Below are 14,938 nucleotides of genomic sequence, written 5' to 3' on the forward strand. Positions count from 1 at the left end.
ACACACACATAAATTCCTTACTCCTCTCTCTAACGCTTGTCCCAGCACAATTTCAATCTCTGCTTCATTCCTACAATGTTCCTGTGTGATTTGTTCCCCAATCTTTCACAATTAATGAATTTATCACCTTTAATCTGGTCTTCCGTAACCACTACTGCCACCAGCCCATCAAGATGTGCCTTTGATATTCCAGGAAAACTTGGCTTCCCTCTTTCATTTATATCTTATGGGCTGTGACATCTAATTTTGGACCTGGCATCAATAGTTGATCAAGATTCTATGAGTACAGTTGGAATATTTTGTGCAGTTTGAACCCAACCAACGTGGGCAGATATTTCACTGTTGTATGGCTGCCCCATGTTGTGCACCATTCCCATACCCCCACCCCAGTGTTACATTGCGTCCAGCTCCCTCCATACTACTGTAAATTCCTGAGGACTGGCAGTGGTGCCTGAATTGTCAGTGCTGCACCTTGCCCTGTCTAATGTGGGCTGCCTTGGGGTTCACCTTATACCATGTCTCCTTTAACATCTTCAACAGCTGATCCAACAGTGAGCCCAAGACTAGTAGCAGGTTGTGTATGTCCTGTATCAGCGGGCTGGGTTGCCTCAACCTCTTTAGAGCCTTGGCCAAGCACAATACAGGAAACTCAAATTAGAGTTATGGAAGTCCTTTTTGTCACTATGAAAGTGTAAGGTGATGCTTACAAGTCTTAGTGTCAATGGGGACTTCCAGCAGTTCTGCAAACTACTCTCCTCAGTACAACTACTGAGTTGGCATGGTGGCTTAGTGGTTAGCACTATTGTCTCAGAGTGCCAGGGACCTGGGCTTGATTCTACCCTCGGGTCATTGTCTTGCGTGGAGTTTGCACATTCTCCCTGTGTCTACATGGGTTTCATCTGAGTGCTCAGGTTTCCTCCCATGGTCCAAAGATGTGCAGGTTGGGTGGATTGACCATGCTAAATTGCCTATAGTGTGCAGCGATGTGCAGCCTTGGGTGGATTAGCCCACAGGAAATGCAGGGTTACAGGGATAGAGTAGGAGGGTTGGGTTTGAATGGGATGCTCTTTGGAGGGTTGATGTGGACTCAATGGGCAGAATGGCCTGCTTCCACACCATAGGGATACTATAATTCCAAGGTGCCAGTCCAGAGGTTTGGTAGTGGTTATATAGTGCACAGACCCCTCGCTCTTTCTCTCAAGACAACAGCATACTTGCTGTAACCCTGCCAGTCTGGCATTGTCTTCGCTGAAACAAGTCAGCCAGGCCTGGCTGCAGTTTATCTGTGCTGAGATGGTAAAGAACACAGCTGGGCTTTCAAACAGCAGAGCTGCTTGAGATCTCCTGCAAGGCCATCACTCCGAGGTTTGGTTTCACTTTGAATCAGATTTGATTCCTTCTATCAATGAGTGTTCTGGGTCAGACTCCAATAAGCTTTCTCATAACTGTTTTCTTTGCACTATAGGACATTCTCTAGTTTTAGGCAAACACATTTCTCTCTTGTACAGGCAGTTCCCTCTTCTCAGACTCTTGCAAGTGACTGCTAACGTCACTGTTATAATATCACATACATCCCACTGTCATGACTTGACAGCAAATACACACAGCCATACTCTAGCTCCTGCAAATGTATATGTTGGAGCACTCGGACAGTCAAAGACACAGTGGAAACCTTTACAAATGGTATGATTAAAATTGATTTGTTGACTTTTACATGGAATATTGGATGGTTTGATGTGTAAAGTTGATTTTGAATGTTTGTTTTGTGGCTGTTTTATTTCAACATGTGGCCCACAGGCTTCCATAGTGTCAGTAACAGTGACAAAAGAAAACAAAATTAGGCCATTCAGCCCTTCAAGCCTGCACTACCATTCAGCATGTTTGTGGCTGATTATCCAACTCAGTGCCCTGTTGCTGCCTTCTTTACATACTCTTTGATTCCTTTAGCACTAGGAAGTGTATCTAACACCTTCTTGGAAGCATTTGATGTTTGGCTTCAACTGCTTTTTGTGGCAGAGGATTCCATAGGCTCAGCACTGTGTGAAGAAATTTCTCCTCATTTTAGTAGAGTGGAGGTAAAGTGTGGGACTGTCCAGGAATCGAGAACCAGGGTTCTGTTCACCCACATGACAGATAGATGGGCCAATTATAGACAGAAAAGGGATACATTGATGTCTTTCTGTCTCCTTCTCCAGTTGTTTCACTAACACTTCTTCCCACTCTTCCCCTTTCTCCCCAGCTGTTTGCTGTGTGCCTAGTGGTATGGCTTGTGGCCTCCTGATGACAAGATTGTACAGGCAACAGCAGTTCCCAGAGTATTGCGCCATGTGTTTTGCTGAGCATTGTGTCTCTTTGGGATCCGTCACAAAGTGGAAGGGGGCTTTAAGCACCCCGATGCTCTGCTCAATGGGATGTTTGGTGGTCAGCCAATAGCCATGTCCACGGTCTTCTCTGGTGGCTCCATTGTTGATGATACAACAAAAGGTCACAAAATAAAGCAATCATTAGTATTACAGGGATAGTGACAGCAGAGCTGCAGAATGTGTTGTGTGTGGTTCTGCACATGTTGGATCAAGAGGTAAATCTCTTCCAGTTGCAATGCATCTCCAAACTTTATTTGTGGTGTCCATGTGGCCCAGTGGTAATGTCACTAGTAACCTGGGCACCCAGCCCACTGCTCTGCAGAACACAGATTCAAATCCCACCATGGCAACTGATAGGTTTTTAAATCAATTAAAAAATTTGAACATAAAGCTAGTCTCAGTAATGGTGACCATAACTATTATCACTGACTGATGGTTTACGAAAACCTTGGGAAGAAAATCTGCCATTCATAGCTGGTCTTACCCAACCATGACTCCAGACCCGCAGCAACATGGTTGACTCTTAACTGCCCTTGGAAATATCCCAGCAAACCACTCAGTTCCTGGGCATCAAATGCTGGCCATGCCAGTTATGCCACATTCCAGGAAAGAGTGAAACAAAGTCTCAGTGAAGCCACTTTGTCTGCTTCTCTCAGAGAGATGTACCGGAATGTATATACTCAGCAATCACTCATGTTGAACCAATGGACAGTGAACTGGGAAATGTCAGAATTATCACATTTTTCTAACCTTGCAGCAGCCAGGAGTGAAACAAACTGACAATCACAGTCACCTCCACAGCCATTGGCAATGCCATCGTTGCCCATCGTGAGGTTGTAGTTGTGACTACAGTTGGTGGCAAATTTCAGTCAGCATCCTCTAAATGAAACAGGGAAATCACACACAGAGGTTCAGACAGCAGAAGTTCTCTCTAAAAAGGCAGGATGCATACCACCAATAGCCCTTTTCCTTCTCATCCCTCTGAAAAGCTTAGCCTCTTGAGTCACCTCAGTTCATACTCCTTGTCATGTGCAGGCATAGGGGACCGAAAATACAGACTGCAAGGGTCATTTGGTTTACATTTATAGTGCTGAAGTGAATACTGCCAAGCAATAAAATCAGAGACACATGGTGGCCTTAACAACCTGAAAAGTGTCTTAACATTTAATTGTTCCATGCCCCAGGTTTCATAAGAGCTATCTGGCAAATCTGCAACCTTCCTAAGTGCTAGAAAATAAAATAAAGAGCTAAAAATGGAAATAATTCAAGAATCTGCCAAATGTCTGAAAAAATAAATAGTTGGTATTGTGAGCACTGGTAATAAATAGACCAGGGAAAATTTTAAAAAGTTAGGCAAGGAAGGAAATGTGCAGCTGCAGCTGCAACGACAACCTTTTATAATGTCCAATTGTCAGAGATGAAAGTGAGAATTACACTTTAGGCTAACTTTTCATCCTGGAGGGCAAAGAAAGGTTAAATATTCATTAACATCCCTAGGTGAAACTAATTGCCTGATCACCATTATTATTTGTACAAGTGCTGTCATTGAAGAAAATAGTTTGCTAGATTTTACATTTCAATTAAATGTTATGTAATCCACATCCATTAATTTCCTTTGTTGCAAGCGGTCATTAAGGGATACATAAGTAGTTAGAAAGTCAAAATGACTTTTTCTGAAAGATCTATAAATTTGCACATTTATTTGGGCAGAATGTCAATTGCAAGCAAAGGTGGAAAACTGAATATTTCAGAACATGATCCATCAATACAACTGGATGTATAATTTCACAAGGTTAAATGTTTGCAGACTGTAGATAAGTTCACTCATAGAGTCCCTACAGTGTGGAAAATTCCCACCCCCATCCCTGTAACCCTGCATTTCCCCTGGCCAATCCATCTACCCTAATCATCTTTGGAGTCCGGGAAAAAACCAGCTCAGACATGGGAGAATATGTAAACTCCACAAAGATAATAATTGGACAAAGTGGGGCTTTGCCCATAGTCTTGATGTATGTGTAGCAGCAAGAATGGATGGTACAGTGGTTGTGGTTAGCACTGCTTCGGTCCGCCTCCGCCTCTCTCCCTATTTATTCCAGTTCCCTCACCCCATCCCCCTCTCTGATGAAGGGTCTAGGCCCGAAACGTCAGCTTTTGTGCTCCTGAGATGCTGCTTGGCCTGCTGTGTTCATCCAGCTCCACACTTTGTTATCTTGGATTCTCCAGCATCTGCAGTTCCCATCATCACTCACTCAACTCCACAGAGATAGTTGCCTTAGGGTGGAATCAAACCTGGGTCCTTGGCACCGAGGCAGCAGTGCGAACCACTGAACCACTGTACCATCCATTCTTGCTAGAAACCATCTGGAAAGATACAGAATAACAATAAAATCACCAATGATAAGAAATTAAATGAGCTATGAGCTAAATGCACATATCTTGTAAACCTGACATTCACTTCAAGAGGGCTGTAACTTTTATTTGGTTATATTACTGACATAAAGCTTTGCCTGCTACACATACATCAAGACTATGGGCAAAGCCCCACTCTGTCCTATTATTAAACTGATGTCTCATATGTCAATACTGAGATGTTACACCTGAAATTATTGCCCTAGGAATATCATATTTCAAGTCATTATGGCCCAGATCTTCTAAATGGAAGATTGTCAGATTGTTTCTCTTATTGGAGATGGTCATTGTTTGGCATTTGTGTAGTGCAAAAGTTACTTGTTACATTCTACAATTACGAACTTTACAACTTCCTCTATCATCTTTTGGTCTTCACCCACAGGGATCCTCCAATGCCACTTCGCCTCATAATGTATACAATTTAGGTTAATGTACAAATGAAAACTGGAAGTTAAAGCTACCTATACAAAACACATTGTCTATCCCCAATCTCATTCAAAGACAGAATTTGGACATGTGATAAGGCACTGGACTTGAGCGCCCTGCAACCAAGCCATGGGGAGAGGGCAGCACTAAGTTTTTCAAAAGGCTGGAGGTCCTACATAAGTTCTGTTACAAAGTCATCAGGTGAAGACTTTGCTGAAGAGGTGTACAGCAAATGTTGATGGAGAAGAGACACATTGTTAGTGCAGTCACAGGTACACAAGAAAGCATGCAGGCATAACGAGGGTGAATGGAGGAGTCCAGATTCATCTTGGCAAAGTGTTCAACTTTGGAATCCAACCGTGATGCAGTATCTGACAAGGAAAGTTTAATAAATGTTCACAAGAAGACAAATGTGACAAGTTGTTCACAGATCAGTCTCCAATAAATGGCATAGCTTTGTGTCAGTGTCTGAAGCAAAAGTACCAGTTAGGTCAGTAAATGCAAATCCTGCAAAGTTGCATACAATTTTCACTTACTATTTTGTCCCCAGAAGAAGACTTCTTTTCCTTGTAACTCTTGTATCTCTGATGGAACAATTAATATCCAAACTGGCTATTGTAGTTGCTGCATATCAAATAACATGTGCGAACCAAATAAAAGGAGAAGAAATTAATTTGAGGGGAAAATAATCTTAACAAAGCAAAATAGCACTAAAGTGACTGTAATAGTGATTATACAAATCAATAAAAAGTGACAAACCAACAAATTAATTAACTTGCAAATTAAAAGTATAAAAATTAATCATATTGAAGTTTATCCTGCAGGCTGGGCAATTCACTGTTTTTTTTCACTTAGAACAGTTGAGTAGCAGCAAACAACAGTGCCCCAGTATGGGCCTCTTTGCACAACTTTTCAACCCAAAATTAAGCTTGCGCCGACCATCAATACAGCCCTAAGTATTCGCCCTTTTTATTACAAAGCTCAGCCAAATGTAATTTGGGTCTACTGGCTCTAAGTCTTATTTTGTGACCTGGGCAATGCTGCCAACACAGTTTTGGAACTTCGTCTTTCATCAATCAAATGAATTCCCACAATGGGGCTTGTTTAGCCTCTTGTTGGAACTGGAACTGCTTCTGGGTGGACAATCAATTTTGACATATATTTGTCCCAAGATCCTGATAACGTTACATCATTCATGTGACAGGTACCTGATGTAAATAAGGGACTCACCATTATACAGTACTTTCACAACCTCAGAATGTTCTGAATCGGTTCACATTTAGTACAGAATCAATTTACCAACAGTACGGTACCCCAAACTGCAATGAGACAAATTAGTACATAATCTGTTTTAGATAACTTTTGCTGCGAGATAAATGTTGACCAGCGTGCCCAACTCCATTTCAAATAATGGACTTGTCTTTACCCACCAAACAGAGTATACAGTTTCAAAACCTCATCACAAAGCAGAACCTCTAATAACACACTGCATTGAGCCATCAACTAGGATTATGATTCTTGGATGATGTTCATACCAAAATCCTGTACAGCTTCTCAGATGGACATCAAAGGTCCCATGACATTACCACGAAGAAGGGCGGGCAGTCATCCCAATTATGTTTTGCTAATATTTTATCTCTCCGGCAATACTGTAAAAACAGAAAATCTAGTCAACAACACATTGCTGTTTGTCGGAGCTTGCAGTGTGTAAACTGACTGCCAAGTTTCCATGTAACACAACAGTGACTATTTTTCAAAAGTGCTTGGCTATAAAATGTTTTGGGACATTCTGTGGCTTTGAAAAGCGCTACACAAACACAAGTCTTTTTCTTTCTTGAATCTTTCTTTATGGCCATCGGCCTTTGACTTTGTTAGAAGTGCAAATGAACCTTCATTGTATGTATCATATGCATTTGGTCAATAAGCACACATGGAGATTAATGCAGTTCTGAAAGCTGATATGGTAACTGTACAGGATATAGAAGTGTTATAAAATTTGATAGTCCCTTCATGCATGGCTCCTTCTCTAAATGGGTTAGTACGGTTATTTGTTTTCATTACTGTAGTCAAGAATGATAGCAAAAATTGATCTGTATTACAACAACTAAAGCTAAATCAAGGCCTGGTATGAGTGTGATGAACTTTTGCAGTAAATCCCATTGGGCCATGATTTTGTAATGGCTGACCTGCTAAAATTGGCTTAATTGTTGATATTTAGCTACAGGTGTTAAAGAAAATTACCACCCTGTTGTGTGGAAAAATGTGAACTGCTCAGCAAAGTTTATACACTAACTCACACATCATCTGCATGGTGTTAGCTGGGCATTTAAATTATCAGCAGGATAGTCATCAAACCCAGTATTCTTTTATTGTAACATTTGTATTTAATTACCTACACAAAGATTTTTACAATTATTGCCTTGCAATTTAAGTTTTATATCCAATTTGATTAACTTTAAACACAGTAGTTAGATGTATTTTCCATAGTTATTGTGGAGTACTGTTCTCAGTACGTGTTTTAGTTCTGTTCCAAAGAATATTTAACCAACCTGTGTGTCCACTCCTTCGAGCCAGTGCTCAAAAGAAGTCTTGTATTTGCCAACATTTCAATCTTAGCAGCAGAATCTTGACATTAACACTGCTCCTTCGTTGAAGGAATAATAATGTAAAAGCCTTGAAGCCTGGAATCTGCAGATTTCATATTTTCAAGTCTTTATTAAATAAGACAAAGATGTGGAATGGTGCCATCATGTGACTGGTATTGGCAATAGCATCACAATAACATATGGTGAATGATGTGAGCACTGTAAACTGAATATTCAATTACCTGTGGAAACTGTTCCCTGAATTTACTGTTTCTTTATTTGTTAATCCAGCTATCCTTACTGGTTTTCATTTAGCAGCAGTTGCAGTAGGAAAAGCAGCCTTGTTACAGAGTAAAGTTACGTTCCTCCTACACTCCAGATCAATGATTTAACACCAATCTCAAAACAAGATCCAATCACTAAAGTGATTGCAATTACCAAACGTCAGGGTCCAGTAAAAATAAACACTTTGAAATTAGGATGGATAACCAAAACAGGCATAACAACTGCAACAACAACAAACTACAAATGCTGAAAAATATACATAAAATTCAGATAAATAATTTCTCAGGGAAATAAACAATATCAGCATTATAAAGACAAAGGCATAAAACACACAAGAGATGCTGGAGGCATGGTGGTGGGTAACAATTTTAGCAAAGGGGAAATTTATTTTGTACAATCCCTACTATCTCAAAATCAAATGTCGCTGCAGCAAAATATGGAGTGGCAGTTAACTTCAGAGGCTTTTGACAATAGAAAATTATGAAATGAACATACTGTCTACCACAAACTACAGGACTTTGATCAAATTTGAGTTATAGGTAAAATTCAACCAGGATAATAATAGGCCCGGATTTCTGTTTCCCCCGGGGGCACACCAAATTGGGAGCAATCCCAGCGCCACTATCTCGTCCTTTAAAAGAACTTCCCATTTTCAGTCTGAGGCTTGGGGTGGGGCCAAGTGACCTGGGAAGAGCCTAAGATGTAGTTCCAGAGATGGGCTGGGTGGAGTGCTTGTCTTGGGGCTCCAACATTACCTTCAAAGTTTAACAATAAAGATTAACATGGAATATATCTCTCCTGCCCTCACCAGCTCATTCACTGTGCCTTATCCATGTCAACCTGTGCTCTTGTACCAATTCTGAATTTAAGCATAAAATAAATAACCACAGTTTAGGATTTCAGATTATGAGGGGCCTCTTAGCATGAAAATAAGAGACACAATTTCAAGTTTTACACAATTGTTTACACCTTATGTTTCGTTGGTTTAGATTTAAAGTTTTCATATATATTAATTAATAAACCAAAAAATCTTTTCATTTGAAAGCTTTCATTATGAAAATAGGCTTATTGTAAGATCTACGTCTTAGTTTGATCATTATTTTCCACACTTTCTGTTAGAATAATTCATGTTTCTTTCTAATGTTATGTGGCCTTCTTAAAGTTGACCATGTTTCAGGCCTCAGCATGTAGCCCGGCCGTGCTTCCATCACCCTTCATACTCCCTACACCATCCGGGTATCTGTCCATCTGTTATGACTCCTTATACTGCCCATTAGACCATCAGCTAGTAAGCTGAAATAAGAGCTGAAATAGGCCATTTGACCCGGCCAGTCTATTCTGCTATTTAATGAGATCATTTAATGAGACTGTACTGAAATTCCTCAATTCCACTTTCTTGCTGTTTCCTCACAAACCGTCAATTCTCTTACTGATTAAAATTCCATCTATTGTAACCTGAAATATACTTGAATTATAGACCCAGCCTCAACATCCCTCTGTGGTAAGTAATTTCAGGGATTCACTACCTACTCTGACTCTCTCACAAGGGATAACAACTGCTCAGCATCAACTTTGTAAAGCCCCCAAACATCTTAAATGTTTCAATAATGTCACCACTCAATCTTTTAATCACCAATGAATACAGGTCCAACTGATTTAACTTCTTACAAGAAAATCCGTCCCAACTCAGGATCAGCCCAGTGAACCTTCCCTGGATTGTGTCTAATGGCAGTATATTTTTCCTTAGATATGGAGGTCAAAATCTGTTCTCAGTATTCTAGGTGTATACCTATCAGCTGATTCCACATGCCCCTCTTACCCCCCCCAATGCCCACTTACACAGTCCCACCTTTCAGCACTCTACCTATCGCCATGACCGCACATATAGCACATATTCTACTATATTTTATGTGAAGAGGAACTCAGAAATAGTTAACAATGTTTTGGTTTAAAAGTTTGGACACTTTCTTTGCCAGTTTGTGGGTCTCAATGAGTTTATGCTCTTTATATATGCAAACATGCCTTTTCGTAATTCTATTAGGTGCTTAATCTCCATCAAAGGTCTTATGAGAGCAGATCCAAAGTTATACCTCATCTCTACAAAAGGTCATAGTCCAAAGAATTTGGTGCAGAAGTAGACCATTCAGTTTATCAAGTCTGTTCACCCATTCAATGCGGACTTGGCTGAATTGATAATCCTCAATTCCACTTTCTTGCCTTTTCCTTACAATCCTTGATTCACCTATTGATTAAAAATCTTACCATCTCACCTTCCAGCATACTCAACAAGACTCTGTGCTAAAGAATTCTGCATATTTATTTATGCACTAAGAGAAGGAATTTCTCCCTATCTTTGTCTAAACTGTGCAACCCATAACTCTGATATTATGAAGGTGAAGTCGCCATAGTTTTACCAGACCATAGGCTGGTCTCTCATCAGAGAGAGACGATTGGTGGTGGTTTAATCAGAGAGTCACCATGCCTCAGGCAAGGGGATTATGGTTGAGAAGGAGAATCCTTCACTAACTTCAATCATACAGAAAATGACCCACGCTATTGGCATCGCTCTTCAGTGCAAACCAGCCATCTAGCCAACTAAGCTAACCATAGCTGATTACAGTTTGTTTTCTCCCGCTGCATTATGTTTTATGGTCATTTGTTAGCTTTTAAAGCTTTTTAAAGCTGAAGCTTTTAAAGACTTGGTTTGCCTTTAATCTTTGCCACATTATATGCTTTTTTTGCTTTCAAGATGGAAATAAGGCTTTTTTCTTATAGCATCATGAGTCTTTGGAACTCTTACCCAGATAGCAGTGAAGGCAGGATCACTGAATATTCTTAAAGTAAAAGTAGAGATTTTTGAATAACTCAGGAGCAAAAGGCTTTCATATAGAGATGGAGATCATCAATGGGGAGTTTGGTGGTTGGGTGAGTGGACTGGCAGAGGAAGGAGTTACACAGCTGTCAAACAGTAAATGCACACATGACAGAAGCTACTGTGATTGCAGAGCAAATGAACATTGAGGGGATGGAAGCATTCCACGGTTATTGTTCCTGCAAGGCTTCATCTGTCACTACTGGAACATACTGTTCAGCTCTGGATGTTGTCATTTGTGATATATCACTGAGTTCTGCAACAGATTCGTGGAAGAAAGCAAAAGCATATAATTTCAAGGCTGCAACTATGTTGTGACCAGTGCAGTTGTCACAGATATGTGTCCCCAACTGCTTGGAAAGGTATAGGCTGCATCTTCAATGAGCAATCAGTTTGAGAACACAGCCTATTGTCTTGCTGCTACTTTCCTCAAATCATACTTTTTTTTACTTCGGGATCTATTTTTCCTGTTGAGGGTGCTGTCTCTCCTTGCCACAGAAGCTTAAATTTAACAGTCTCCCCTTGTCAAATCCAATCAAAGTAATGACAACATGAATAAGATGCAAGATTACTAGCATGAAAATACTATCAATGTGGTATCACAGACTTGGTTGAAAGATTTGTTGTTCTGCACTGTAATGTATTGTATGCATCTATTGTAACAAAGCAAATGGCATAAATACACTTACAGTTAATTGCAACAACTGTGACCATTTCATAGTAATGAAATTGCAATCCAATATGCATTATTTTGTTAGCTTCTTGGTAAACATTGATACAATAGTTAATGCTTATAATGCTTATTGAATGAAATTACTTTAGAAAATAATTGCCATTTAGCAATTTACATCTGTAATTCATACTCACTATAAATTAAATATTTTGTTTCTGATGTAGGCATGACAATGCTTCATGTACAGAAATTAAATATAACTTCACTTATCTATATTTAATTTGACAGAGTAATCAGATCAGTTGTAAGTGTTGATGATTCTGCATTTACTCTTCTACTTTTTGCCTGTGTAAGGATTACGTTATGGTAAGTTTGGATATCCCTGAATTTAAAACAAGAGAAGCTGAAGGAGTATGCACAGAAACAGATGGAGAGAAATTTGGTGTCATAGCTGAAGCAGTGCTGTATGTATTAGTAACAACGGGCAAGCTTGAACATTTTGTGGTTGATGGATTAAATTTTATTATTGTCATATGTGGAGGGACAACCCTTATGCCTTGCTGTGCAATTGATGTTATCAGTGGGGGTGGGCTAATAGATTTGGATTCATTTTTAATAACAGGCTTTTGTACATTTTCACCTTTCAGTTTTGTAATCTCAGTAAAGATTGAGGCCAAAGGTTGGAACCCAGGTTTCCAGGAAAGTATGTAATCATAATTGTAGCTGTTTTGTATTTGGTCTTGTATGGGAACAAGTGAACTAAGGGATCCTACCAATGGAGTCTGCCCATCCATGATAAAAGTGTGATCCTTACCATTGTCCATCATGATACTATTTTCCTTAATATTTGGATTCTGAATATTCCTTGAAAAATCAACAAAATCCGCATTGAATCCTTCCTCTCCCCTTATGTCCTTAAAGTTATAAATGCCACCTACACATTCTCTATTAATGACTGCATCAGTGGTATTGTTCTTACACAACTGACATGACAAGCAGTATGACTCCCTTGAGTGTTCTGAATCTGGAACACTGCATATATAGCCAGGTTTATTTAATTCTGAAACTTGATCTCTGCTATGCTGATTTGCACTAATCAGCTTAATTTCTCTGTCTTCAGCAGTTTGCCCATCTGCAGCACACTGCCTAGAAGAATTAAATGACTTCTTCTTTACAGGAATGTCCACTAAACTCAGTTGTTCCAATGAATTAACAAAGGTCTTTCTTTGCTGACTATCACTCACTTTTTGGTGACCCGATGAAACTACTGGATGATTCAGATGGTTGGTAATTGTGGATATTATTGGAAGCTTTATATTCTGCTTTTCAATACAGGAATTATCTTTATCTTTTCTTTTATACCTACACAGTAGGCCACCAAAGCACACAGAAAGGAGCAAGAAAATGACAAATGAGACAGAGAGACTTAAAGTGAGGTTGTCAGGTGACTTACCCGTTAAGGCATCCAATGATTGAGAGATGTTAATGGTAACAGTACTAATTGCTGATTTGGAACTCAATAAAGGACTACTAGCTTTAATCACCAACTCAATTACCTCTTCTCTCTTGTAACTGCCTCTAATCTTGTGAACAGAATCAGAAACATAAATAACTCCACTTGTCTGGTTCAGTGAAAAGTACGGAGAGGGCTGTAGAAATGAGAACTGCACAATTCCATCCAGTCCAGCATCTTTATCAACAGCAGTAACTTGGCCAGCTTTTTGACCTACCTCCACAAGCTCAGGGAGATTGAAATAGTATCGATTTTGGGTAAAGATGGGTTCATATTCATCAATACTTTGAATATGCACTTGAATTGTTGCAGTTGCTGTTGCATTACCCTTATCCTTGGCCTGGACCACAAATATGTACATTTTCTGTTGTTCATAATCAATCATCTGTTTTGTGTATACATCACCAGTAATTGGATCAATAATAAAATTATTCCAACTAGTATATGTAGAATAGTCAGTTGAAGGCAATGTCAGAATAGAATATGTCAAATATCCAAAGGTACCATCATCATAATCGAAAGCATGAACTGCACACACTGATGTGTAGATAGGCTCATTTTCGTTGACTGCACAGTTCAGTGTAGGAACTACAAAATAAGGAACATTATCATTGTCATCCAAAACATTAATATAAAGGATTGAAATAGCCATATTTTGATTAGTAATACCACCATCAACTGCTTGGATAGTTAACATGAATTTTGATACCTCTTCATAGTCAAGAGGTAATTTTAATTCTACAAAACCCATTTTAGGATCCAATCTAAAATATCCTTTTTCATTTCCAGATATTATACTGTATTTAATATCTGCATTTGCCCCCTCGTCATGATCATAGGCTGAGACTTGAACAAGTTTATTTTTCACAGGGGTGTTTTCTAGAACTTCAGCATGGTACTCCAGGCTGTTAAAAACTGGAGGATTATCATTGAAATCAAGCACAGTTATTAATACAATTGTGGTTGAATTAAGTGATGGGTTTCCTCGATCAGATGCACACATAACCAAACTATAGCTGTTAGTAAGTTCTCTGTCTAATACATTCTTCAAGAGCAGCTTGCCTATCACATGATACTGATTCTCCATTTGAATTATAGTGTTCTCAATATGGAATTTGTTTTGTTCATTGCCTCCAATAATGGAGTAGTCAACGTAAGCATTCTTACGTGTCCAATCATGATCTAGTGCTGAAAATGATAACAGAATAATTCCTGTTGTCGCCTCTTCATTGACACTGATATTATAAATTGTTTGGGCAAACTGAGGAATATTGTTATTGATATCCTGAATTTGTATTAGTACGGACGTAATGCTTTTCAACGCAGGGTTTCCATCATCTTTCGCTTCTACAAGAAGTTGCACCATGGAGTTATAAGTTGTGTAGTGTACAGACCTCCTGGTAAATACTGCACCTAAAAGCAAAAAAAAACAAAGTTTTTACTCAGCACAAATTAGTGAATTTTGTGTTATGATCAGACTCAATACAAGGCGTATTGTCATGACAGCCTGGTCTGCAATTTTAGTTTAGAGGCATGAACAAAACAACAGACTTATATTCTGAATAAAAACTGAAAGAATTGCAGATGCTGTAAATCGGAAACAAAAATAGAGATTGCTGGAAAAGCTCAGCAGGTCGGGCAGCACCTGTGAAGAGAAATCAGTGTTAACGTTTCATGTCCAGTGACCCCTTCCTCAGTTCCTCAATCTCTATTTTTGTTTGTGTTAGACTCTGATTCCCTGTGATGCCACATACTTACGGGCAGCAGAGGTTCAGATAAGTGTTGTTTTCATACAACATCTTTTCAAGAGAG

The 14,938-nt window shown here is 39.3% G+C and overlaps 1 protein-coding gene across 8 annotated transcripts in view; it reads right to left on the reverse strand.

Moving 5' to 3' along the window:
- Positions 1 to 5,933: 5,933 nt before the first annotated feature.
- Positions 5,934 to 14,938, reverse strand: part of dchs2 (dachsous cadherin-related 2) — a 129,027-nt gene continuing 120,022 nt past the window's right edge. For 5 of the 8 annotated variants that reach the window (XM_048533839.2, XM_048533824.2, XM_048533815.2 and 2 more), the window contains one exon: positions 5,935 to 14,539. In XM_048533839.2, the coding sequence (XP_048389796.2) occupies positions 11,970 to 14,539 (2,570 nt within the window). In that variant the 3' untranslated portion in view covers positions 5,935 to 11,969. Of the gene's footprint in view, positions 14,540 to 14,938 lie in introns of all 8 variants that reach the window. The other 3 variants (XM_048533831.2, XM_048533797.2, XM_048533848.2) reach the window with 2 other exon arrangements.

Source organism: Stegostoma tigrinum, chromosome 1, assembly GCF_030684315.1.
Source record: "Stegostoma tigrinum isolate sSteTig4 chromosome 1, sSteTig4.hap1, whole genome shotgun sequence".
Lineage (NCBI taxonomy): Eukaryota > Metazoa > Chordata > Chondrichthyes > Orectolobiformes > Stegostomatidae > Stegostoma > Stegostoma tigrinum.